Raw genomic sequence first — 24,039 nt, 5'->3', positions numbered from 1 at the left:
GGCCACTTAATCCTTGCTATGGAAGACATACGCCATACCTGTGGGAATGATACAGGACACACATTTAGTGGATGACAGGTCAAGGTGTAGGCCCTTTTCTGCCCTTTACCCCGTGGTGCTCCCTGACTGTCTCAATGTGACAAGGAAAATAGAGACACCACAAATATGTCGGGCGGTGGTGGCGCACGCCTTTTATTCCAGCACTTGGGAGGCAGAGGCAGGCAGATCTCTGAGTTTGAGGCCAGCCTGGTCTACAGAGTGAGTTCCAGGACAGCCAGGGCTGTTTCACAGAGAAATCCTTTCTCGAAAGACCAAAAAATCCACCACAAGTAGACATCTTAAAACTAAGCAAAAGCAAACAAACAAACCAAGGAGTGATGGGGATCACACCTGTGATGCCAGAATAAAAGTATACAAGTGGAGGCAGATGGATCATGAATTCAAGATACATATATACATATATATATACAGTGGAGGTCAGCCTGGAATCAAATTCGAGACTCTTAGGGAAATAAAAATAAGGGTCATCAAGATGGCTCAAGTATGTAAGGGTTACCCAAGACCTGAATTCGACCCCCAGATCCCCCATTGTGGAAGGTGAGAAATGATTTGGACTTCCCTACGTGGACTGTGGTACCAGGGCATGAGGAAAACGCGGGAGGTGATTATTAACCTCTGAGGGATTTTTTAATTTCAAAGCTCAGCCTTCCTCTGTGCGCGATTTACGCATGCGCCACACACAGAGCCTGATGCTCGCGCACCCTCTGGCGCCCTTTCTGATTAGCGCAGCTGCAGCAACCAGGGGCGGAAGCTAGACCGGAAGTGCATCTCTTCGTTTCGCCCGCCTCTTCCGGCTCACTTCCGCCCACTCCACCCAGGCTCGCTGGCCGGAAACGTTCCGCGTTACCTGAGTACTGCTTCTCTGGATCGAATCCGGACACCGCCAAAATGCCGGTAAGGCTTCGAGCCCCGAGGTCGGGGAGCCGAACGGGACCGGGGCCTGAGGAGGGACGGGAGTCCCGTTCTAGAAAGCCGGGGAAAGAGGAAACTGCCGCCCTCCTCTCCTGCCCGGCTCTTTGCCTCCAGCCCCAGGACCCTTTCTCTCCTCACTGTTTTCTCCCGAGTCCTGAAGTGTTCCCAGATCTCACCCGAGAGCTTCGAAGTTAAGAGCGACGGCTTTTAATTGATTTTTAAATCTAAGGTCCAGCTTCTCCTTTTCTCCCCCACCCCCACCCCTTGTCACTTCCACTTCCTCCTCCGCCTTTGGTTGGCCTGCTGCTAACCACCTGTCAGGCTCATTTCCCTGACGGATCCCTACCTTGCCTCCCTGTTGTAGCTGCATTTCTACTCCCAGACCCCCACCGAGTCAGCACTGGTTTCCAGGAGTTTCCTTGTCGTGTGCTTTCGGGTGGGAGGAAAAAATGACAGTAGTCTGGTCGTCCTTGACATCCGATGTCAGTCTCCATCATGGTTCCGTTATGCAGATTAGAAAGGGATCTGAATGAAGTCCACACTGGACATGCTGAGCTCTCACTATGAAGTCCACATTGGACATGCTGAGCTCTCACTATGAAGTCCACACTGGACATGCTGGACTCTCACTATGAAGTCCACACTGGACATGCTGGACTCTCACTATGAAGTCCACACTGGACATGCTGAGCTCTCACTATGAAGTCCACACTGGACATGCTGAGCTCTCACTATGAAGTCCACACTGGACATGCTGAGCTCTCACTATGAAGTCCACACTGGACATGCTGAGCTCTCACTATGAAGTCCACACTGGACATGCTGAGCTCTCACTATGAAGTCCACACTGGACATGCTGGACTCTCACTATGTATGAAGTCCACACTGGACATGCTGGACTCTCACTATGTATGAAGTCCACACTGGACATGCTGGACTCTCACTATGTATGAAGTCCACACTGGACATGCTGGACTCTCACTACAAAGCCAGCACTGGTAACAGCAGCGACTAAGGCCCTCTCAAGGAGCTCGCATTTTAACAGGTAGATAGTTACCATGGAAATGTAAATAGGAGGTAGTTTCAGATCTTAAAAAATCCTATGAAGAAAATAGATGGAGAACAGCACTAGCCTCCATGGTGGTACTTATATCTCATCCCAGAGCTTGGAGACAGAGGCAGGAGGATGGCAAATTTCAGACTGAAGTGGACTATGTTGTGAGTTCTAGGCCAGCTTGGGCTATACAGCTATAAAACCTGTCTCCAAAATATGGGGGGGAAATAGACTCTGGAAGATGCTTGTTGTGCAAGAGATGGGGGTGGGAGCAGCGCAGCTCATGTTTATTCCTTCAGCCCTGGGGAGGCAAGAGTCAGGCAGACCCTCTGGGCTCATCAGCCTGCCAGCCAGTCTAGCCAAAATCAGCAAGTGCTGGGTTCAGTGAGAGAAAAATGGCTCAGTAGGTTAAATGTTTAGGTGTTTGGGGCACAAGGACAAGGACCTGAGTTTGGCTGCCTAGCACCCAGTTAGCAGTCGGGGGAGGGGGCTTCTGCCTGTAATTCCAGAGCTGGGAAAGTATAGAGATCACTGGAACTCCTTGTCTCATAAATAAAGAGAAAAGCCTCTGGCCTCCATGTGTGTACACATACACCTGCATGCACACATGAACATATTTACACGCACTACATACACAAATGCTGGAAGTAATTGAGGAAGAAACGCAGCATTTGACTCTGTCTTTCACACACAAACATGCATGAGCACATGCATGAACATGTGCAAAAAGTAAGACCACTACAGTGTCCACTGACGGGTGGTGAAGGGAGAGCAGGTGTAACTTCCAGTTGTGTGTGTGTGTGTGTGTTTGGCAGCACTGAGAACTGAACCCAGAGCCTCATCACAGGCTACGTAGACCCTCTACCACTGAGCTATATCCCCACCTCTATTTTGCCTTTTATTTTGAGAAAGGGTCTCATAAAGTTGCCCAGGCTCACCTTGAACCTGTGATCCTCCTGCCTCAGCTTTCCAGGTAGCTGTGATCACAGGCCTGCATCACCATGTTTAGCCTTGTAAGGTTTGTGAGTCTTAATGAGTCTTACAGTTACTGACCATTGAGGTGTGTGTGGAGACCTAGAGTTATTGTCCAGATGAGCCCTTTGTTCTCAGGATGACACTGTGAAGTACATGTTCTTACTGTTTTGGTTTTCCTGAAGGAACTAGGGCTCAGGGAACTAAGTGACTTGCACAGTGTTGCTTACAAGTAATAAAGCCAGAGTTTAAGCCAGAAAGGAAAGCTACGCTGTGCTCATTCTAGTTGGACAAAGAGAGTTCTGGACTTAACTGTGGTTATTTTATGTCAGCTTTCTCTATTAGCGTGAAACGTCACACATATGTCTGTATATGTATTTATTTGATCTCATATGAGGGTCTAGAGAAATGACTCAACAGAGTGCTTGCTGCTGTTGGAAACACATAATACTCGGTGTCTCACAAAGAAACACACGAATAAAACAAAAGCAACTTCATGAAGCAGTTTCTTTTTTCCAGAAAAGGGTGTAGCATGACCTGGACCCGAACTGAGCTAGCAAGCACAATGGGATAGGTAGTTCTTGTAGGTCTTATTATTTTTAATCAGGTAGTGACTGTGTCTTTCATGATTGGCTAGTTTTCAAAAAATCTTCATGAAGGAAATGAAGGGAGAGGGAAAAGGGTCAGCCCCTCGGGCTGTCGGGTTCTAGCAGTGTAGCAGTGCCTTTGGGTAACAGAAGTGTTACCAGGTAGGGAGATTAAAAGATTGAATAAGCCGGGCGGTGGTGGCGCATGCCTTTAATCCCAGCACTCGGGAGGCAGAGGCAGGCGGATCTCTGTGAGTTCGAGGCCAGCCTGGTCTACAAGAGCTAGTTCCAGGACAGGCTCCAAAGCTACAGTGAAACCCTGTCTCGAAAAACCAAAAAAAAAAAAAAAAAAAAAAAAAATTACAGCCATTCATTCTATCTCGCACAAAAACGGTGCTTAGCAGTCATTTGATGGATGAATGGTTTTGTTCACAGCAGACATAAAAAGCAAAATTAGGAACCAGCATATGAATTTGTTCATCAGAATGATGTTCCCTCTCCTGTAGCTCATACCTGCTCACCAGAGACGTAGAGTTTAGCTGGTAGAGTACCTACCTAGCACGCCCGAAGCCAATACTGTGGTTATCTAGCCCTGTCATCTCAGCACTGGGGAGGTAGAGGCAGGAGGATACATTCAAAGTCATCCTCACATACTGAGAGGCCAGCCTGGGCCACATGAAACCCTGTTGGGGTTGGAGGGGGTCGGGAAACAGGCTCGAGGAGGAATCATGCAGTCTTGATAGGAGACTTAAGATGGGAGTAGCAGATTACAAAACTAGGGCGTGGGTCCTGGCTAGCTGGAGGGTGAGAAACCCGTTTTGTATGGTTTCTATTATGGAATGCTCCCACCAGAAGAAAACAACATCCTTCCACACCACATTCTTAGCCTAAGGATATAATCCCACGAGGCAGAGGCAGGCAGATCTCTATATGTTTGAGGTTAGCTTGGTCTACCTAGGAAGTCCCAGGCCAGGCAGGGCTGCTCACAAAGCAGGTCTGGCTTTTGAGATCCTATCTCAGAAAGAGCTGGTGCGGGGAGAAGGTTCAGTGAAGTGCTTGCCACTCTAGCATGAGGATCGAGTTCAGTCCTAGACCCCACAAAAATAGCCAGGTGTGGGGCATTCCTGTAAACCTGGCTCTGGGAAGGAAAGACAGGAGGATCTCTGGGGTTTGCTGGCTGGCTGGCAATCGAGTCAGTAGGTGAGCTTCAGGCTCAATGAGAGCCCCTGTCTCAAAAATAAAAGTGGGGAAGCGATTGAGGAAGATACTTGACACTACTTGACACTGACTTCTGACCTCTGCACACAAACACATGTATACCCACACACATGTACAGCCAGATCCATGAGGACAAACACACAAAATACTAGTAGGATAAAAGAATGTTAAGAATATAGACAGTAGGAGCTGGAGAGATGACTCAGCGGTTAGCACTGGCTGCTCTTCCACTGGACCCGAGTGAGTCCCAGAACCCACATGACAGGTCACCCTGTCTGTAACGCTAGTTCCAGGGGTCTGACACTCTCACATAGACATGCAGGCCAAAACATCAGTGCATGTGAATAAAATGAAAAAAGGAACAAAGAACATAAGCAATAAAGCCAGATATAGTGTGTGGCTTTAAGACATTAAGCCCAGCACTCTACAGGTGGAGGCAGGTGGATCTCTGAGTTCCAGTCCAGCCTGGTCTTCATAGTGAGTTCAGTACAGCCAGGCTGCACAGAGAAACTGTCTCAAGAAGAACAAAAAAAAAGAAAAAAAAAAAAAAAAAAGATTTTGTTTTGAGTTCCAGGACAACCAGGGCTACATAGTGGAAACGCTGTCTTAAAGCTGGGTAGTGGTGGTGCATGCTCTTGATCCCAGCGCTTGGGAAGGAGAGGCAGGTGGATCTCTGAGTTCAAAGTCAGCCTCGTCTACAAGCTAGTTCCAGGACAGGCTCCAAAGCTACACAGAGAAACCCTGTCTCGAAACACCACCCCCAAAAAGAAAAACAAAAAAAAGGAACATAGACAATAGTCAAATGTCATGTTTTAAAATGGTGAAGTAGTGGGTACTGATTACCTCAGTTTTAAAATGGTGAAGTAATAGGTATTGATTACCTCAGTTTTAAAATGGTGAAGTAGCAGGTACTGATTACCTCAGTTTTGCACATCTGATTTAGTTTGGGGGCATGTGTGCTTAACAACCAGCTGACAGAATGTCTCAGCATCTGCTGGTTGGTATCTTGAGTTAGGAGCTGGTCCCACTGCTGCTGCCAATCCTCTCTCGGAGTTAGTCTCAAGCAGGTGTTTTCCTTTGGAGGACTCGCCTTGTCCTGTAATGCTTCTTGTCTTTGTTCCCTCTTTGCCACTGCAGGCTTACCACTCTTCTCTCATGGACCCCGACACCAAGCTTGTCGGCAACATGGCGCTGCTTCCCCTCAGAAGTCAGTTCAAAGGACCCGCGCCCCGCGAGAGTGAGTCTCAGGGTTCTTTTCCATTTGGGTTCAAAGCGTCCAGCCAGCCGGACGGTGGTGGCGCTTGCCTTTAATCCCAGCATTCGGGAGGCAGAGGCAGGCGGATCTCTGTGAGTTGGAGACCAGCCTGGTCTACAGAGCTAGTTCCAGGACAGGCTCCAAAACTACAGAGAAACCCTGTCTCGAAAGAAAGAAAAAAAAAAAAAAAACATCCAGCCTGCTGACATGAGAGCAGGGAAGAGCTTAGGGGGGTCACGTTCACTCTGCTGTGTCACAGGAAACTGCGTTATCACTTCTGACTCCTTCAGGTGTGTGGGTGAGCCAAAAGAGGAAATGTGGGCTGGGGGTGAGCCAACACACCACAGGAGGGCCTGCCTGCCATCCCCGTTCACAGCGAGCACTAGGTGGAGGCAGGAAGAACAGCAGTTCAAGGTCATCCTCAGCAAGTTCTAGGCCAACCTGGGCTACCTTGTCTCAAAAAAGAAAGAGGAAATGTGTTAAATTCTGGCCACAGTGAGTCATATCCGACTAACTGAATGCCAGGTCCCCAGCCTCCTCCTGTCATCATGCTGGAAAAAGACAAGCAACAGAAAGCATTATGTGGGCATGGCGCTGTACCCAGGAGGCTGAGTCTGGTAGTTCAAGACCAGCCTAAGAAACACAGGGAGCCCTAACTCCAAAAACGAGAAAAATTAACCCTTCCCCACTAAAGCTGTTTCTTCTCTTGTCAACTTTTAAAAACAGTCATTTGTTTTTGACTGTGCACATTTGTGTGTGAGGGCCTGCATGTGCGCCAGCTTACGAGTGGAGGTGAACAGATAGTAACCACTTTAGGCTGTGACATCAGTCCTGCGGATCCCAACTTAGATGGCTGAGCTTTCTCTATGAGCACTTTCGCCTTCTGAGCCATCTCCACAGCCCATGTCAGTTTATTATTCTTGGGGTCTTTAGATTTCACCAAACCCTAGTATTAGACCTTTTTTTGGGGGGGGGAGGGTATGCCAGAAGAGGGTGGCACTCTGGTGGGCCTGGAAGTCAAACAGAGCCAGCCTGAATTTGTGGTGACTCTCCTGGTGGCCCTCCTGCCTGCTTCCCCAGTGTTTGGATAACAGGCATGTGCTCCATGCTTCAGTCCTAACTCTTCATCTGCTTTGAAACACTGTCTTGGGTTTTTTTGTTTTTTTGTTTTTTTAAAACTTTTTTGGTTTTGGTGGTGGTGGCTTGTTTTGTTTTCTTTCTTTTTTCTTTTTCTCATATTTCTTTTTAATTTATTTTACTTTGCTTTTAAACCAAAACCAAAAAAGCTGGTTTAAAGAAGCCACTGAGAGGCTTGTCCAGTCTCCGAATCTGCCCATCTCAGGAAACAGTGAATGGCTAGAGCACCATTCTGAAGCTATAGAGCTTTGCTGTGGACAGAGCTGAAAACGGAAAAATAGCTTTAGGTCCTCTTGCCCATTTACCTCCATGCTGTCCTTCCTTGTCACCTGCTGTTACTGGTTCTCGGTCTGCTTTGTAGATGTTATACTGTGCACACCTGCTTATATGAGCATGTGGCTAGGTCTGTATGCGGGGAACATGTGTTCTTTGCTGTGAGTTTGGATCACCTCGATTAATATTTACTTTGCAGGTCCATCTACTTTCCTGTACATGTTATGATTTCACTTATTTTACAGCTGAGTGATACTCCATTTTGTGTACAACCACATTTTCATTATCTATTCTTCTATTGGTGGACATCTAGTTCCATGTCCTTGCTATCATAAATAGAGTAGCAATAAGCATGATGTATAAATATGTCTGGCAGGATAAGAATCTTCCCCACCCCACCCCAAGCAGGGCTTCTCCGTATCTTTAGAGTCAGTCCTGAATTAGCTCTTGTAGATGAGGCTGACCTTGAACTCACAGAGATCTGCCTGTCTCTCTGCCTCCCAAGTGCTGGGATTAAAGGCATGTGTCACCACCACGTGACCAGGATTGGAGTCTTTTGGGTATATGACCAGGACTGAGATAGTTGAATCATATGGTAATTCTATTTTTAATTTTTTTGAGGAACCTCCAACCTGATTACCACAATGGGCATAATTGCACTCTGACTGGCAGTGAATCAGGCTTCCCTTTGTCCTACAGTCTCTCCAACCTTTGTTGCCAGATTTTTTGTTTGATTTTTTTTTTGTTTTTCAAGACAGGATTTCTCTGTAGCTTTGGATCCTGTCCTGGAACTAGCTCTGTAGACCAGGCTGGCCTCACACTCACAGAGATCTGCCTGCCTCTGCCTCTGAGTGCTGGGATTAAAGGTGTGTGCCACCACCGCCCAGCCTGTATTTTAATTTTTTGTTATTCGATATCAGCTTTGTTTCCCAGTCTGGTCTGTGATTCCCAGATTTTGGGACTGCGCACCTTCTTACCTGTTTGGTGTTTGTAGTCATCAAGATGGAATGCCCACTCTGCCCCCTACTGCCCTTCAGATTCCCCATTTGACTTCTGAGGCATTGTGTTTACTGTCCCAGAAGCCTCTTTCTGACATGTTCTGAGATGTTCCACCGACAGTGTCGTTTCTGCTGTCACAGATACAGCACCCCAGAGCCTGCAAGTGTCTGGCCTGGGTTCCATTCACAGTTTCCAAGACCACAGTTACAATCCCAGTGTCCTCAGCCTCTTGCCCTTCCTCTGCCAGATTATTCGCCTTGACCTCCTCTTAAGTGAATTGTTTTTAACACTGGCTGAAACATAAGTCACCCCAGTTTTTACTTGATTCTGAGAAAAAGAAGCAGATGGGGAAAGGCAGACATGAGGAGAACATCAGTACTAAAATGTTAACAGCTCAAAGAAAAAGAATGTTGGCCCAGTTTGCAAGGAAGAGCCGTTTGTTGTATGGTTACAGATAACACATTGCACCGGAAGGCGCAGCCAACCTAGAATGGAGAAAACACTAAGCATCTTCCTTGACTCCTCGAGGAAGAGTGAGAGCCTAAGAAACTAAACAAGTGAGGGGTGACTTCTTCCTTTGCCAAAGGACTGGAACTGTTGGAGTAGATGTCTGTGTTGTGAGTTATCTTAGCATTGATGAGATGAATTCTGGGGCAGGAGCACAGCCCCATGGTAAAGCTTGTGCATGGCGTGTCTGAGGCCCGGGGTTCAAGATCAGCTGCAGAAAAATTCTTTTCTGTTGTGCAAATACCTCTAGATGTCTTTGTGAACCATGCTCTGCTCTAGGTCCCCTCTCCTGCTGTTTCCTCCCAGGTGCTCAGGAGAAGTTTCCTTTTCTTGAGAGCAGAATGCAGAGAACACAGCTGGATCCTTCTGCAGAGGAACTAGCTAGGTTGTAATGGGGTCGCCCAGGGCTGCAGCCTTAGGGCTGCTCTGCCTGCACCACCGGAGACCACAGCAGCCGAGGACAGGAAGTGTCTGTCAGTGGCCTGCTGCAGCCAGCTGCTGCGTATCAAACCCAGAAAGTCTGTCCTTTCAAAATGAAAAAGAGAAGAAAAGGTTGCCAGAGAAATTGTTTAATGAGCTCTGTTTGTCACAGAGTGCTTCTGGCTTTCCTCAGTGTGGCCACTTAGAACAGCTCATGCTGTATTTAAACCACAGTTTCCATAAAAAGAGAGAAGGTTATCTGAACCCCAATGTTCCTAAATAATTTGAGTATTTCCCTTGAATCTCCAGTGTACGGGTTCAAATAAAATTATATTGGATGCTTTTTCCTTTTCAGGGCATTTTGTTAGAGTGTTGGGGCTGGAAGGATGGCTCAGTGGTAAGGAGTGCTTCCTGCTGCTCCAGAGACAGAATTGAGGGCCCAGCACTCACATTGGCCTCACAACCACCTGTAGCTCCAGCTCCAAGGGATCTGATGCCCTCCTCTGACCTTTATGGGCCTCTGCACTCATGTGGCATACACACAGACACACATAGAAGGGTTTTTTTCTGTTTGCTTTTTGGGGTTTTTGTTTTGTTTTGTTTTTAAAGGGAGATAGCCTGTGTCTCAGCCCATTTTTATAAGTGCATTGAGGTCTTAAATGGTTACTAAGCAGTGATAGTTTGCTCTGGGTAATAAGAATTAAGATGGTAATCTTTTTTTTTAATTGATTGAATTTATTTTTCTAATGAGCACATAGATTTTTTTCAGAGATAGTAGAACTAAAAATAAACCACATTGGTTTCTAGAAATACTATTAAAGACTGTATTTCAGTAGCCCTATTTATTTTTTTAAGATTTTATTTTATACATGAGTGTTTTTGCCTGGTGACCTTTGAGCCAGAAGAGGGCGCCAGATCCCCAGAAACTAACCCAGGTCCTCTGCAAGAGCAGCCAGCCCTCTTAATTCCCAAACCATCTCTCCAGCTAGCCCCAGCCTCATTTTCCTTTATCTAACTCCAGACCTTGTGATAATCACGCTTGGAGACCTCTCCTTACAGCTGTGGGTGGACCATGTCCCTTTGGTAATATCTCTTCCTTCCTTCTTGTCTCCTGCCTAGCAAAGGACACAGATATTGTGGATGAAGCCATCTATTACTTCAAGGCCAATGTCTTCTTCAAGAACTATGAAATTAAGGTAACTTCCAGAGCTGGGGGTGCTTAGTTTTCAGATGGGGATAAATGTCTACTTGAGCCGGGCAGTAGTGGTGCACACCTTTAAACCCAGCACTTGGGAGGCAGGGACAGAACTATGTGAATTCAAGGCCAGCCTGGTCTACAGAGTGAGTTCCAGGACAGCCAGGGCTACACAGATAAACCCTGTCTCGAAAACCCAGAAAAACCAAAAATCCATCAATCAATCTACTTTGAAGTCAGGGCTGCTGTGAGAGTTGAGTGAAATGGCGGTGAGACTAGAATCTGAAAGCGAGGGAAAGGCTATGGGTTGTGTTTGGTTTTTTTTTTTTTCCTTCTTTTTTTTTTCTTTTTCTTTTTCTTTTCCTTTTGAGATTATTTATTTTAGGCTAGGCATGGTTATACCCACCTTTAACCCCAGCACTTGGGAAGCAAGTAGATCTGTATGAATTAGAAGCCAGCCTGATCTATATAGTGAGTTCCAAGACAGCCAGGACTCTGTAAAGAGACCCTGTCTCAAAAAAGGGAGAGAGATTATTTATTTATCTATGTATGCAGCATGTACACACCACATATGTGCAGTGCCCGTATGGGCTGGAAGAGGGATCCAGGAGTTGAGTCCCTTGTTATTGTGAACTGCCGTGGCTGTTCTGGGAGCAAACCTAGGCCCACTGAGAAAGCAGTTGCTCTTAACCACTGAGCTTTCACCTCAGCCGTGTTAGCTTTTATTCTTTCCCCTTCGAAATCTTCACTATTCTGCAGGCCAACTGCCCCACTGCCTCTGTCAGACTTGACAGAGTTAGCCAAGCCCCAGTCTGGATGCATCGCTATTTACTTAGTATTGATTAAGCATCCAGGAAATGCCAGGCCCGTGTTTATGGATAACTAGTCAAAGTCTCATATGTTGCTTGTTTTCTTTGAAACAGGGCTTTCCTATGTACGGCTGGCTGGAACTTGTTATATAGGCCACACTGGTCTGGAACTTACACTGGTTCACTGTTTTGTGCGTGTGCAGGTTGGACACTGAGAATAAATCGCTGTGGTGCCAGCATTAGGAAGCTGAGGCAAGAGGACTGTTATGAGTTCCAGGCTGAAATTTTGTTTCAAAAAAATAAAAACAATACCCTTCTTCCTTACTCTAAGGAAGGCCTCGGATGCTCCAGAATCCTAAGCTACAAACTGGATTTTGGAGTGTTTCAGACTCAGGATGAAATCTATGCAGATATTCCCAAATGCAGACCATACCAGCATCTGGAAGACTTTTGGCCCCAAACATTTCAGAGGGCGGTCCTACTGCACTGCTGTGTTGTGGACCCGGCTGGGATGGAGGGGAGGGAATCATGAATGACCTGACCCTTCCTTAGACCACTTTTCCCCTTCTCTCCCTGTGAGAAGGGTGGTCAAGGAGAGAATAACAGTGCCTGGCTGTAAAGGGGACAGACGTACAAAACATCTCCTGAGCTACTGCGATGAGCCAGGCACAAAGAAGGGCAAGGAATGTTCTTGACAGTGTTGTAAACTGTGTGACTTCAAACTCTGCTTGCTCGACTCTGGGATATCAGGATCCAGCAGGATATGGACACTATCCAGCACTGAGCCGCTTGTGCTGTGTTTGTGAGAGGTATGATAGGGACAAGCTGGATGTAGTGTTGCCTGTGAGGAGCCAGAGGCTGAGGGATTGTCCAGGAATCAGAGACCGTGGCTCATCACAAAGCAGAGCGTAGGGGCGTGTGTAACCTTTTTTCTGGCTATGATTATAAAACTGGGCCTGGGCTACAGGCCACATGCGGTCAGTAGTCACTGTCTTTAGATTCTCCTGCTGGTAGGATGAGGTGTCGGGCCTGTAGGGCTCTATAGGGTTCTCTCAGAACTGGTTGCTGAAATGACATCTTCCACTGCCAAGGAAGGGTGTGTCTGTTCTGAGACACTCAAGGGAAGAATGGGTTTAAAAATAAGCCTCCTTAGCTGGGCAGTGGTGGCAGGCAGACCTCTGTGAGTTCAAGGCCAGCCTGGTCTACAAAGCAAGTTCCAGGACAGCCAGAGGTACACATAGAGAAACCTTGCCTTTTTTAAAAAAAGAAAAAAAAAAAACCCACACTCTAATAATCACCCGCAACTGTTCGTTCTTCACCTTATACAGCATGAGGAAGGAGCTGTGGAGCAGGGCAGCACGCAGCTGGGCTTGGGGAAACCGAGCACCCTGTGGGTTGCCAGTGGATCATGAAGGCAGACATGCTCTGAAGTGTCCATCTCATGTGGCCGTTATGTTGTTTTCTTTTCCCTCGCAGAATGAAGCAGATAGAACCTTGATCTACATCACGCTCTACATCTCTGAGTGTCTAAAGAAACTTCAAAAGGTAACAAGGCTTGGCTCTTCACATAAGGACAGCAGACAGAGACAGGCTATCCCTCAAAACCACCCGGGTCTGCTAAGAACCGAGGAGAAGCCAAAGCTCTTTCTGCTGTGGTCTCTGAACCCATAGGGGAACTGACATGAAGGAGGGCGGTGAGGTGTCAGGAGACAGTAGTCTCTTTCATCCTCTGAGAACAGTTGAGCATTTGCATCAGGCGTGGAGTGGGCAGCAGGACACAGCCATGTTAGCATCTCCCCCACTTAGAGGCTCACTGTCCTCATGTATTTGAAAGAGCTGACTTTGAAATGTATTTGAATTTATCACAACTTCAGAATTTAACTAGTAAGATTTTATTAGGGCCCAGTGTGGTGGCGCACGCCTTTAATCCCAGCACTCTGGAGGTAGAGGTAGGCGGATCTCTGAGTTCAAGGCCAGCCTGGTCTATATAACAAGTTCTAGGATAGGGCTATGTAGTAAGATTGTTTCAGAAAACTTAGAAAAATATATATTAATGTATGCATTTAGGAAGAGAAATGTGTTCCTGTCTGGTAAGTTTGGTTTTCAGTGTTTTAGCTATTGTATTCCACTGTTTCTCTGTAGTTTCTCTGGTTTTACTTCTTCGACAGTGTTCTGAAGAGGGCTGCAGGTTCACTCGCTGCAGAAGGGCACTCACGAAACCTGGTACACTCCTGGAAGTTGCTGGCACCAAGCATCTGGAGTTTGGGAATTACTCTTTTCTTATCAATGTGTCCTTCAATTTTAGTGCAATTCCAGGAGCCAAGGCGAGAAAGAAATGTACACGCTCGGAATCACAAACTTCCCCATTCCTGGAGAGCCTGGCTTCCCCCTCAATGCCATTTATGCCAAACCTGCGAATAAACAGGAGGATGGTGAGACGGGACTGTGCCTGTGAGGGTGTGTGTGCGCGCTCTTGCATGCAGCCATCCCTCTGTCTTACTTTTGGTGTTGATTTGTGTTTTTTGATTGTTTCTTGGATGTAGTCTCTCTGTAATCCAGGCTGGTCTTGAACTCATTGCCCTCTGCCTTGATTGGTGTTCACTTTTTGTATATGGTGTGGGGGCGAGCAAGTAGGTGTGGGTGTGAATACACTTGTGGGCATGTTCACTTGTGTGCGTGGAGGCCAGAGATTGATGTCAGGTCATTCTCCACATTGCATATTGAGGCAGGCTCTTTCACTGACCCTGGAGCTCCCTGATCCAGCTAGTGTAGCTGGCCAACTTGCTCGAGGAATCCCAACTCCGCCTCCTAGGGAAGGGAGTACAGGCCAGCCACCATGCCCACCCGACCTTTACATGGGTGCTGAAGATTCACACAGCAAGCTTCTTCTCCACTGAACCATCCCCCAGCCCAGTGACTGGTGCTCAGGTTGACAGTGAGGCACTTAGCACACGTGCCGCCTTACTTTCACAGAAGAGCTTGCTAACGAGTGTCATATGCAGAGACTTTTGGGCCAAAATGAATGTAGTTATAAGACCATCTGGAGTCAGCAAGATGGCTCAGCCGGTAAAGGTGCTCACTGCCAACCCTGACAGTCTAGTTCGATTCCTGGGACCCACACCAAGGAAGGAGTGAACCGTCTCCTGCACACACACGCACACACACACACACACACACACGCACACAGAGTGATCTGGACCATTCTTTCTTTCTCTAAGCTGTTTGAATGGATACAGATACCTTACTAAGTTCAGTGTCTGGCTGGACAGGCAGTGCGTCCAGCGTATCTCCTCACATGCAGATTTCCCTGTTTCAGAAGTGATGCGGGCGTACCTACAGCAGCTGAGGCAGGAGACTGGACTGAGACTCTGTGAGAAAGTTTTTGACCCTCAGAATGATAAACCCAGCAAGGTGAGCTCTCTGTTTAATCGAAGCTTAGCCCTTTGCCCTGTTGCCTTTTACACCACTGAAGCCTTCTGTCCCAAGAACACTCACTTCTGCCCGACCTGGAGGACTCGGCAATGCAGGGCTCACTGCCCCACACTCACTACTGAATAGATTCCAGTCATGCACAGGGTTTGTGTATGGGGTGTGTAGCCATTGGATCCACAGTCTGTGAGTATTAAGTAAAATGGCATGGTGTTCGTATATAGCCTCTGTTCATCCTCTGTGGGCTTTGAACGTCCCAGGTTACCCACACTCATGGCATACCGAATTCCATGTAAATGATGACTTTTGCATTGCGTAGGGAACAGTCACAAGGAGCAGCTGGTGTGTATTCAATACATGGTAGGGGCCCCTGGGGAGGGTGGGGTTTGGGAAAATAGCACAAGCTGGGCTAGAACTGGCTACACAGCCAAGGGTGACATTGAGCTCTCCCTACCTCAGCCTCGCTAGTTCTGCAGTATATGGGTACACTATGTCTGGTTCACACACCTCTCCCCCTTTCTATGAATGGATGTAAGCCTCACACCTATGGAGGGCAAGTAAGCACATTTACTTTTTCTGCTGTGGTCACCTTTGAATTTAATGTAAGATGCCAAGCTAGTTTAGGTACAGTTGTGTGTCATAAGTTAACTGAAATTCTGGCCTGCCCTTGAGGTTGCATTGTGCCCTGACCCTGAAGTCTGTCTTGTGCCTTTGACAGTGGTGGACTTGCTTTGTGAAGAGACAGTTCATGAACAAGAGTCTCTCGGGACCTGGGCAGTGAGTGGATGGAGCCCGGGCAGCATCACATCAAGGTGTACACAGTTCTTTGTGTCCGTTAATAATGGATCATGGAGTGGGGAGCGATTGTGTCTTTGCCTGAAAAGCTCTTGATCAAGAATTTGGGGGGTGGGTGTCGGGTGATCTGAATTTTCGGCAATTTCAGGCTGGTACTTAATATGTAATAAATGTCATTGCTTATCTTAGACATTGAATTAAAACGTTTTTGAGATAAAGCTTGCACTGTATCTTTTTTTTTTTTTTTTTTTTTTTGGTTTTTTGAAACAGGGTTTCTCTGTGGTTTTGGAGCCTGTCCTGGAACTAGCTCTTGTAGACCAGGCTGGTCTCGAACTCACAGAGATCCACCTGCCTCTGCCTCCCAAGTGCTGGGATTAGCACTGTATCTTTTATGGAAAGGGGTGTGGGTGGTATATTTGGGAGCGGGGGACTGGTTTTTATATTTGTGATTTGGTCTTTTTTGAGGCAGCCTCACTGTGTAGTCCCAGGGTGGCCCGTAACTATGCCTCCCACATGGGCCTTAAATCCCAAATCCTCCTGTAGGTGTCACTGTGCCAGGCCCCATCATAGCCTTTCAGATAACGGACAGTGTAACGGTTGTCAGTGTATATGTAGTTTCAGATACCTACATGCCACAGCCTTTTTATCACACCCAAAAGATGTGTGACCTTCCTCCTTTGCTCCAAAGTCTTCCTGTCCCCAGGCTCTGGACTAACCTAATCTATTCTCTGTTTTCATAGATTTCTTTACTCTAGATATTTCATATACTTTGAGTCTGGCTTCTTTCCCTTAGCATGTTTCTAAGTCCGTCCCCTCCCCCATTCCTCATGGAAGAGGAGTCTGGCTTCTTTTCCTTAGCACAGCATCTTTGTGTTGTACCTGTGTGTGGTTCGTTCCTTTTTATGGCTGAGTAATATTCCGTCTTGGTGCAGATCACACTGTGTTTATTCATTCACCATCCAGGGGACATCTGTGTTGTTTCTATTTTGGAGCTCTGACCAAACAGTGTTGCCAAGAACATTGGTGTGCACACAAGGTTTCTTTTGCTTATTCTGTCCCTCAGAGTGGAACCGCTGAGTCACATGGGAACTGTTTAGCCTTCTGGAGAACAGCAGTTGCACTGTTTTACATTCCCACAGGGACATGCGACCATACTGTGTCCCCTCACCTCGCCAACACTTGTTTCCTTCCTTTGCTTTCCTGTGACTGTGACATGGCGTCCATTGTGCTTTGACCTCTATTTCTCTAAGATGGGTAGTTGCTTTGCATATGACCACTTAGCACTTTTTTTTTTTTTTTTTTTTTTGGTTTTTCGAGACAGGGTTTCTCTGTGGTTTTGGAGCCTGTCCTGGAACTAGCTCTTGTAGACCAGGCTGGTCTCGAACTCACAGAGATCCGCCTGCCTCTGCCTCCCAAGTGCTGGGATTAAAGGCGTGCGCCACCACCGCCCAGCCCACTTAGCACTTTCTCCAGAAAACTGTTTACTTCTTTGTCCATTTTCCTTTCTTTTTTGTTTTGTTTGCTTGGAGACAGCATCTCAACTTTGTAGCTCTGGCTGTCCTGGAACTCTCTGTGTAGACCAGGCTGATGTCAGAACTCAGAGAGATCCACCTATCTCTGCCTCCAGAGTGCTGGGATTAAAGGTGTGAGCCACTATGGTCTGACTTAGAATTTCTGTTTTGAACACAGAGTTCCAAGCTGATCTTGAACTTGAGGCAGTCCTACCTCAACTTCTCCATTTCCCAGATGCTCGTGAGCCACCTTCACTTGCCTTAACTAAGTAGATGTGTTTACTATCTCTTTAGAGTGGGCCTCAAGTAACTCAATGTCCTGAAACTTTTTTTTTTTTTTTTTTTTTTTTGGTTTTTCGAGACAGGGTTTCTCTGTAGCTTTGGTGCCTGTCCTGGAACTAGCTCTTGTAGACCAAGCTGGTCTCGAACTCACAGAGATCCGCCTGCTTCTGCCTCCCGAGTGCTGGGATTAAAGGCGTGCACCACCACCACCCGGCTTGTCCTGAAACTTCTAGGTAGCCAAGGATAACTGAACTCCTCCACCTCCCAAGTGCTCGGATCAAAGGTGTGTGCCGCCATGCCTGACTGAGTGTCATTGAGTTCCTGAGCTCGGTGCTCTGTAGGATGTGTGTATGAGCTACAAACTAGTTAAATACCGCTTTCAGCCCCTAGCCCAGCCCAGGGCTGTGCACAAACCTGTCCAAGCTGGACAAAAGGGTTAGTATAGAGGCTGTGGGTGCAAGCCCAGTGTGAAAGAAAAACAGGAAAATAAGGAAAAAATAAAAAACAAAACCTATGTATATTAAAAGACACACCTTAAAGCAAAAAGGTGGTATTCTTGGGTCATTTCTCCTGGCATGTCAATCCCTAGGATTAAATTCAGGTTGTCAGGTTTGGTGGCAATTGTCTTTACCTGCTAAGCCATCCCAGGTCATGTCGTCCCCTCCCCATGACTTGTTGGTTTGTGGCAGGGTAGCTTTGGCTAGCTTGGGAGTCTCTATGAAGACTGGATTTAGCTACGCAGTGGTGGTACACACCCTTAATCCCAGCACTCAGGAGGCAGAAGCAGGCAAATCTCTGTGAGTTCAAGGCCAACCTGGTCTACAAGAGCTAGTTCCAGGACAGGCTCCAAAGCTACAGAGAAACCCTGTCTTGAAAAACCAAAAAAGAAAAAAAATCCATCTGCCTCAGCCTCCCCCATGCTGGGACTAAAGGGGTATGCTGCCACACTAGAAAGTACAATTTAAAGTACTTTAGCAATAGGCGTCAAAATTTGTATGTGTGAAGCCGGGCGGTGGTGGCACACGCTTTTAATCCCAGCACTTGGGAGGCAGAGGCAGGCGGATCTCTGTGAGTTCGAGACCAGCCTGGTCTACAAGAGCTAGTTCCAGGACAGGCTCCAAAACCACAGAGAAACCCTGTCTCGAAAAACCAAAAAAAAAAAAAAAAAAATTGTATGTGTGCTGGGAACTGAACCCAGATCTACTGCTGACTGGGACCCAACCCTGTCAGATTAAGTATGAAGTCGTCTTGGTCCAGCCATTCACTACTCAATTATGAGAAAATAATCCATCTATCAGTCTGCTATCCCATTCCCAGCACTTGCCTGTAATGCTAGCACTCAGGAAGTGGAGGCAGGAGGATCAGAAGTTTACAGTCATCGACTACATAGCAAGTTTAGGGACAGTTTGAGACCCTGTCTCAAAAAGGGGGGGGGCAGGCGTTGGTGGCGCACGCCTTTAATCCCAGCACTCGGGAGGCAGAGGCAGGCGGATCTCTGTGAGTTCGAGGCCAGCCTGGTCTACAAAGGGAGTTCCAGGGGGGCTGGAGAGATGGCTCAGAGGTTAAGAGCATTGCCTGCTCTTCCAAAGGTCCTGAGTTCAATTCCCGGCAACCACATGGTGGCTTCACAACCATCTGTAATGGGGTCTGGTGCCTTCTCTGGCCTGCAGGCATACACACAGAATATTGTATACATAATAAATAAATAAATATTAAAAAAAAAAAAGGGAGTTCCAGGACAGGTTCCAAAGCTACAGAAAAACCCTGTCTCGAAAAAACCAAAAAAAAAAAAAAGGGGGGGGAGCAGCAGCAGCAGTTGGGGTCGAGCCCAGTGGCAGAACATTTGACGAGCATGCACAAGGCCCTGGGTTCAATTCCCAGCCCTTTAATAATAGTAACAGGTAATAAATAAAGAGGCAGTCTGGTAACCTTGTTCTTTTCCCATAAGCATCCTGTTTATATTCGTCATTTTACTAGGGCGCTAATTGCTGTCGTTTATCATCGGGTGAAGAAAGGACACAGTGCACGGAAATACTGGAACAAGATTGATTTGAGTTCTTTCGCTCTAACTTTTTCTTCTTCCAAAAACTATTAGTATTGAAGATCTTAAAAAAAAAAAAAAAAAATCAGTGGCTGGGGCTCTGTCCAGGGATAGCTGTAGCACTCACGCTGAAAGCACTTTGTTTGCCCTTTCATTTGTGTTTACAGATGTTAGAAGGCCACTCCATCAGGAGGGTGTAATTTTCAGGCCACATCTGTTCTGTGTCTACGCGGAGATGAATCGTCCATGGGTTTTGGCTCTTTGCTTTGGCTCTGAAGCTCCAGTTCACAGGCGACCTGCAGCGTGTTGACACTTTAAAGTCCAGTGTACCCAAGCCTGTATGGTGACACATGCCTTTAATCCCAGCACCTGGGAGGTAGAGGCAGAGGCAGAGGCAGGTGGTTCTCTGAGTTCAAGGCCAGCCTGATCTACTGAGTGAATTCCAGGACAGACAGGGTTACACAGGGAAATACTGTCTCGAAAATAAAATCAAAATAAAGCAGTTTAACAATTATGAGAAGTTCACAGAGCAAATACAGGACTATCATGAAAAGAGGTAGTTTACCAAAGTAAACCCCCGAAGTGGGCAGAAGGGCAGTCAGCAATCTGAGTCTGATGGTCTGAGAATACTTGTTGCTTTTGCAGAGGACATGGGTTTGGTTTCAGCATGCACTTAGTGGCTCACCTCTATCCTCAATTCCAGTTCCAGTGGTTCTGATGACCTCGTCTGACTTCCACAGGCCATGCAGACAAAATACATTAAATAAAAAGTGAGGGTTGGAAAGATGCCTCAGCGGTTCAGAGCACTGGCTGCTCTTCCAGAGAACCTGAGTTCAATTCCCAGCAACCACATGGTGGCTCACAGCCATCTATAGTGGGATCTGATACCATCTTCTGGCATAAAAGTGTCAGATTCATAAAATCAATAAGTAAATCCTAAAAAAGAGTAAATAAATCTAGTGGGGCAGTGGTGGGACAGGTTTTTTTTTTTTTTTGGTTTTTCGAGACAGGGTTTCTCTGTGGTTTTGGAGTCTGTCCTGGAACTAGCTCTTGTAGACCAGGCTGGCCTCGAACTCACAGAGATCCACCTGCCTCTGCCTCCCAAGTGCTGGGATTAAAGGCATGCACCACTACCCCCCGGCTGGGACAGGTCTTTAATGACAGCATTTAGGAGGCAGAGGCAGACGAATCTCTGGGAGTTCAGGGCCAGCCTGGTCTACAGAGTGAGTTCTGGGACAGCCAGGGCTATACAGAGAAACCCTATGTCTAAAAACAAGCAAGCATTTTTTTTTTTTTTTTTTTTTTTTGCCAGGAGTGGTGGCAATACACCTTTAATCCCAGCATTTAGGGGGAGAAACATTTGGATCTCTTGGGCTACACAGTGAGACCTTGTCTCAAAAAGAAAAAAGGAAAGACAGGGATGTTTCATTGTATCATTAAATTTGGCTTTTGTGTCTTAGTTATTGTATTTCAGCACAGTTTCTCTTGTAATCCTATTGGGGTTTAGTCACTGGATATAGACTTGATATATCCAGTCTCTGGAGGGCTAGAGACATGGGCTCAGGAAAGAAGTAGCTGGAGTCTGAGAAGTAAGGGTTGATGGGTGTGGCATAGGAATGAAGGTTTCCTGTAGAGGGTCGTGGCGACTGGACTCTGGCTGGGCCAAGCTGTCCTATGTTGTACCTGTCTCAAAGCTACCTCTAAGTACTGTCTGTCCCTTGCACAGGTGTCCCTGGAGCAGCTGAGAAACCCTAAGTGTTGTCTTGCCAGTTGGTCCCTTCCATGAAAAGAGGGCCAACTGGTTGGAAAGGTAATGTCATTTATTCCCCTGCCATTGTTCATGCAAGTTTTTTTTTAAAATATAATTTAGGACAGACAGGCTCCAAAGCCACAGAGAAACCCTGTCTCGAAAAACCAAAAATATATATATATATATATACATATATATATAATTTATTTAACTTTATTTTATGTGCATTGGTATGAAGGTGTCAGATTCCCTGGAACTGGATTCACAGACAGTTGTGAGCTGTTATGTGGGTGCTGGGAATTGAACTTGGGTCCTCTGGAGAAGCAATCAGTGCTCTTAACCACCAAGCCATCTCTCCAACCCCAGGCAAATTCTTTGTCCCACCAGTGGGACACCTAATCCTGCCTGAGTCACTTAGAGAAGCCAAACTGTTTCCCCATGTAGGAAAGACTTCTGAGAAACATCGGGGGAAGATGTTTGCCCTTTGGGTGCTGCTAGGCATATGGAAAAGGCCTGGGGTGTGCTGGCTTATTCCTCTGTGGTTCCTCTGTGTCACTGTGCACGGTCATGTGACTTACCTAAAGCTCAGGGCGTTACCACCCTGAAGCGCCTGTTACTTTTGGAGAGGACCTGGGTTCAGTTCTCAGCACACACATAATGGTGCAAAGCAGGCTGTAATTCTAGTTCTTGTGGATCCAACGCCCTCCTCTGATATCCTTGGGCACAGGCAAGCACATGGTACACAGACATGCTTGCTGGGGCTCGCTCACACACTCACACACACACACACGAAAAAAGACTAGAGCCCCATGGTGGCACATGCCTTTAATCTCAACACTCAGGAGGCAGAGGCAGGCAGATCTCTGTGAGTTCGAGGCCAGCCTGGTCTACAAAGTGAGTTCCAGGACAGCCACAACTACACAAAGAACCCGTCTTGAAAAACCGAAAAAAAAAAAAAAAAAAGGAAAGGGGAATAAAAAAATTAATGCGTTGATACACATCTTTAATCTCAGCACATGGGAGGCAGAGGCAGATGGATGTCTGTGAGTTTGAGACTAACTTGGAGCCAGGTGGTGGTGGTGCACACCTTTAATCCCAGCACTCAGGAGGCAGAGGCAGGCGGATCTCCATGAGTTTGAGGCCAGTGAGTTCCAAACTAGCCAGGTAGCCAGTGTTACACTGTGAGACCCTATACTGAAAAAAAGAAAAGTCCAAGATAATTTTGGCTCTGGAACTTCAACATTTTAACTCTCCACAGTCGTGGAGACCTAATCAGTCAACCAGCCCAGGCCTGTAGAATTGTCAATATAGGTGTGGCTTTTTACTGGGAACATCAGTTCACACCAGCCTTCTTTATACTTTGGTGGTGGTTGTTTGAGACAGCCTCTCAGTAAGTAGCCTTGGCAAGCTTCAAACTTGTAGCCAGGATTTTTTAAATTTTAAGATATATTTATTTATTATATATACAGTGTTCTGCCTGCATATTTGCCTGCATGCCAGAAGAAATCACCAGATCTCATGATGGATGGTGGTGAGCCACCATGTGGTTTCTGGGAATTGAACTCAGGACCTCTGGAAGAGCAGACAGTGCTCTTAACTTCTGAGACATCTCTCCATCGCTCTGCCCGTGTGCAGGCTGGAGGCAGACTGAGTCCCCTGATGCTTCGGCCAGTTCTGATTCTTGAGGACAATACGTACCTCTCGTCAAAGTGTCAAAGTAGCCTGAACGGATTTTACTGGCATCAAGGTCAGTGGTGTGCTTCATTGTTCCGGGATCATATCCACTGTGTCGCTCCTGGATTACAGGGTCAAAGAGTTCAGCAAATACCTCGTAGGACTCCTCATCTCCAGCCACCATGCCCACAGTCTTGATGAAGGGGTGGCCAGGGTTGTCCACGCCAGTCTGGATGCACTGATCTAGAGTCCAACCAGTGGGTGTGGTCTTGTCGCAGAGCCGTGCATAGACTGCTGGGGTCAGGTGACTGGCCATGCAATTGTTGTGCTTTCGGAGGTCTGGGTACTCAGCGCCTGGGGGATACAGTCTCACTGGCGGCTCGTACAGATTCTGGGCGGAGCAGAATCCCAGCGGCAAGAGACCCAGCTCCAGCCAAAGCCAGGAGTCTAAGTCAAGGGCAGGCAGACAGCAGACAGGAGAAGGGACCAGCCATGGTTTAGGGATGCAGCTACTGGATTTGGAGCAGGATCTGGAGCATTTTCTGTTTGATAAGCCTGTTGTCCCCATCGTTGACCGCAGCAGGAATGGCTCGAGACTGGCCAGACGCCCGGGGAATCTGGCACAACAATGAGAAGAGTTTCTTGATCTGGGTGAATGAGGAGGACCACACACGGGTCATCTCTATGGAGAAAGGAGGCAACATGAAGAGAGTGTTTGAAAGATTCCGCTGGGGCCTCAAAGAGGTGGAGAGGCTGATCCAGGAACGAGGCTGGGAGTTCATGTGGAATGGACGTTTGGGATACATCCTGACCTGTCCATCTAACCTGGGCACTGGACTTCAGGCAGGAGTGCACATCAAACTGCCCCTGCTAAGCAAAGATAGCCGTTTCCCAAAGATCTTGGAGAACTTAAGACTCCAAAAGCGTGGAACAGGAGGCGTGGACACCGCTGCCACAGGCAGTGTCTTTGACATCTCTAATCTGGACTGACTTGGCAAGTCAGAGGTGGAGCTGGTGCAGCTGGTCATCGACGGAGTGAACTATTTGATTGACTGTGAACGGCGTCTGGAGAGAAGACAGGATATTCGGATCCCCGCACCTCTTGTGCATGGCAAACATTAACTCCCCATCCCCAGCAAATGAATCAAGCATATTTAAT

General features: G+C 47.1%; 1 protein-coding gene and 1 pseudogene across 4 annotated transcripts; both read left to right on the top strand.

The window, feature by feature from the left end:
* The first annotated feature begins 836 nt into the window (after nucleotides 1-836).
* On the top strand, nucleotides 837-15,834 carry Arpc3 (actin related protein 2/3 complex subunit 3). 4 transcript variants are annotated; one of them, XM_057764601.1, is made up of 8 exons: nucleotides 837-954; nucleotides 5,941-6,040; nucleotides 9,750-9,791; nucleotides 10,514-10,590; nucleotides 12,875-12,943; nucleotides 13,704-13,830; nucleotides 14,700-14,809; nucleotides 15,546-15,834. In XM_057764601.1, the coding sequence occupies exons 1-8, from the start codon at nucleotides 949-951 to the stop codon at nucleotides 15,606-15,608; spliced, it is 594 nt and encodes a 197-aa protein (XP_057620584.1). In that variant the 5' UTR covers nucleotides 837-948; the 3' UTR covers nucleotides 15,609-15,834. The 4 variants fall into 4 exon arrangements, with proteins under 4 accessions (XP_057620584.1, XP_057620585.1, XP_057620586.1 ...); XM_057764602.1 differs by having other exon boundaries at nucleotides 14,715-14,809; nucleotides 15,546-15,833; XM_057764603.1 differs by lacking the exon at nucleotides 9,750-9,791 and having other exon boundaries at nucleotides 15,546-15,833.
* Nucleotides 15,835-22,477: 6,643 nt separating this feature from the next.
* On the top strand, nucleotides 22,478-24,039 carry LOC130871241 (creatine kinase U-type, mitochondrial-like; annotated as a pseudogene).

Source organism: Chionomys nivalis, chromosome 3 (genome assembly GCF_950005125.1).
Source record: "Chionomys nivalis chromosome 3, mChiNiv1.1, whole genome shotgun sequence".
NCBI classification, from domain to species: domain Eukaryota; kingdom Metazoa; phylum Chordata; class Mammalia; order Rodentia; family Cricetidae; genus Chionomys; species Chionomys nivalis.
This window is presented reverse-complemented; position numbering and strand designations above follow the sequence as displayed.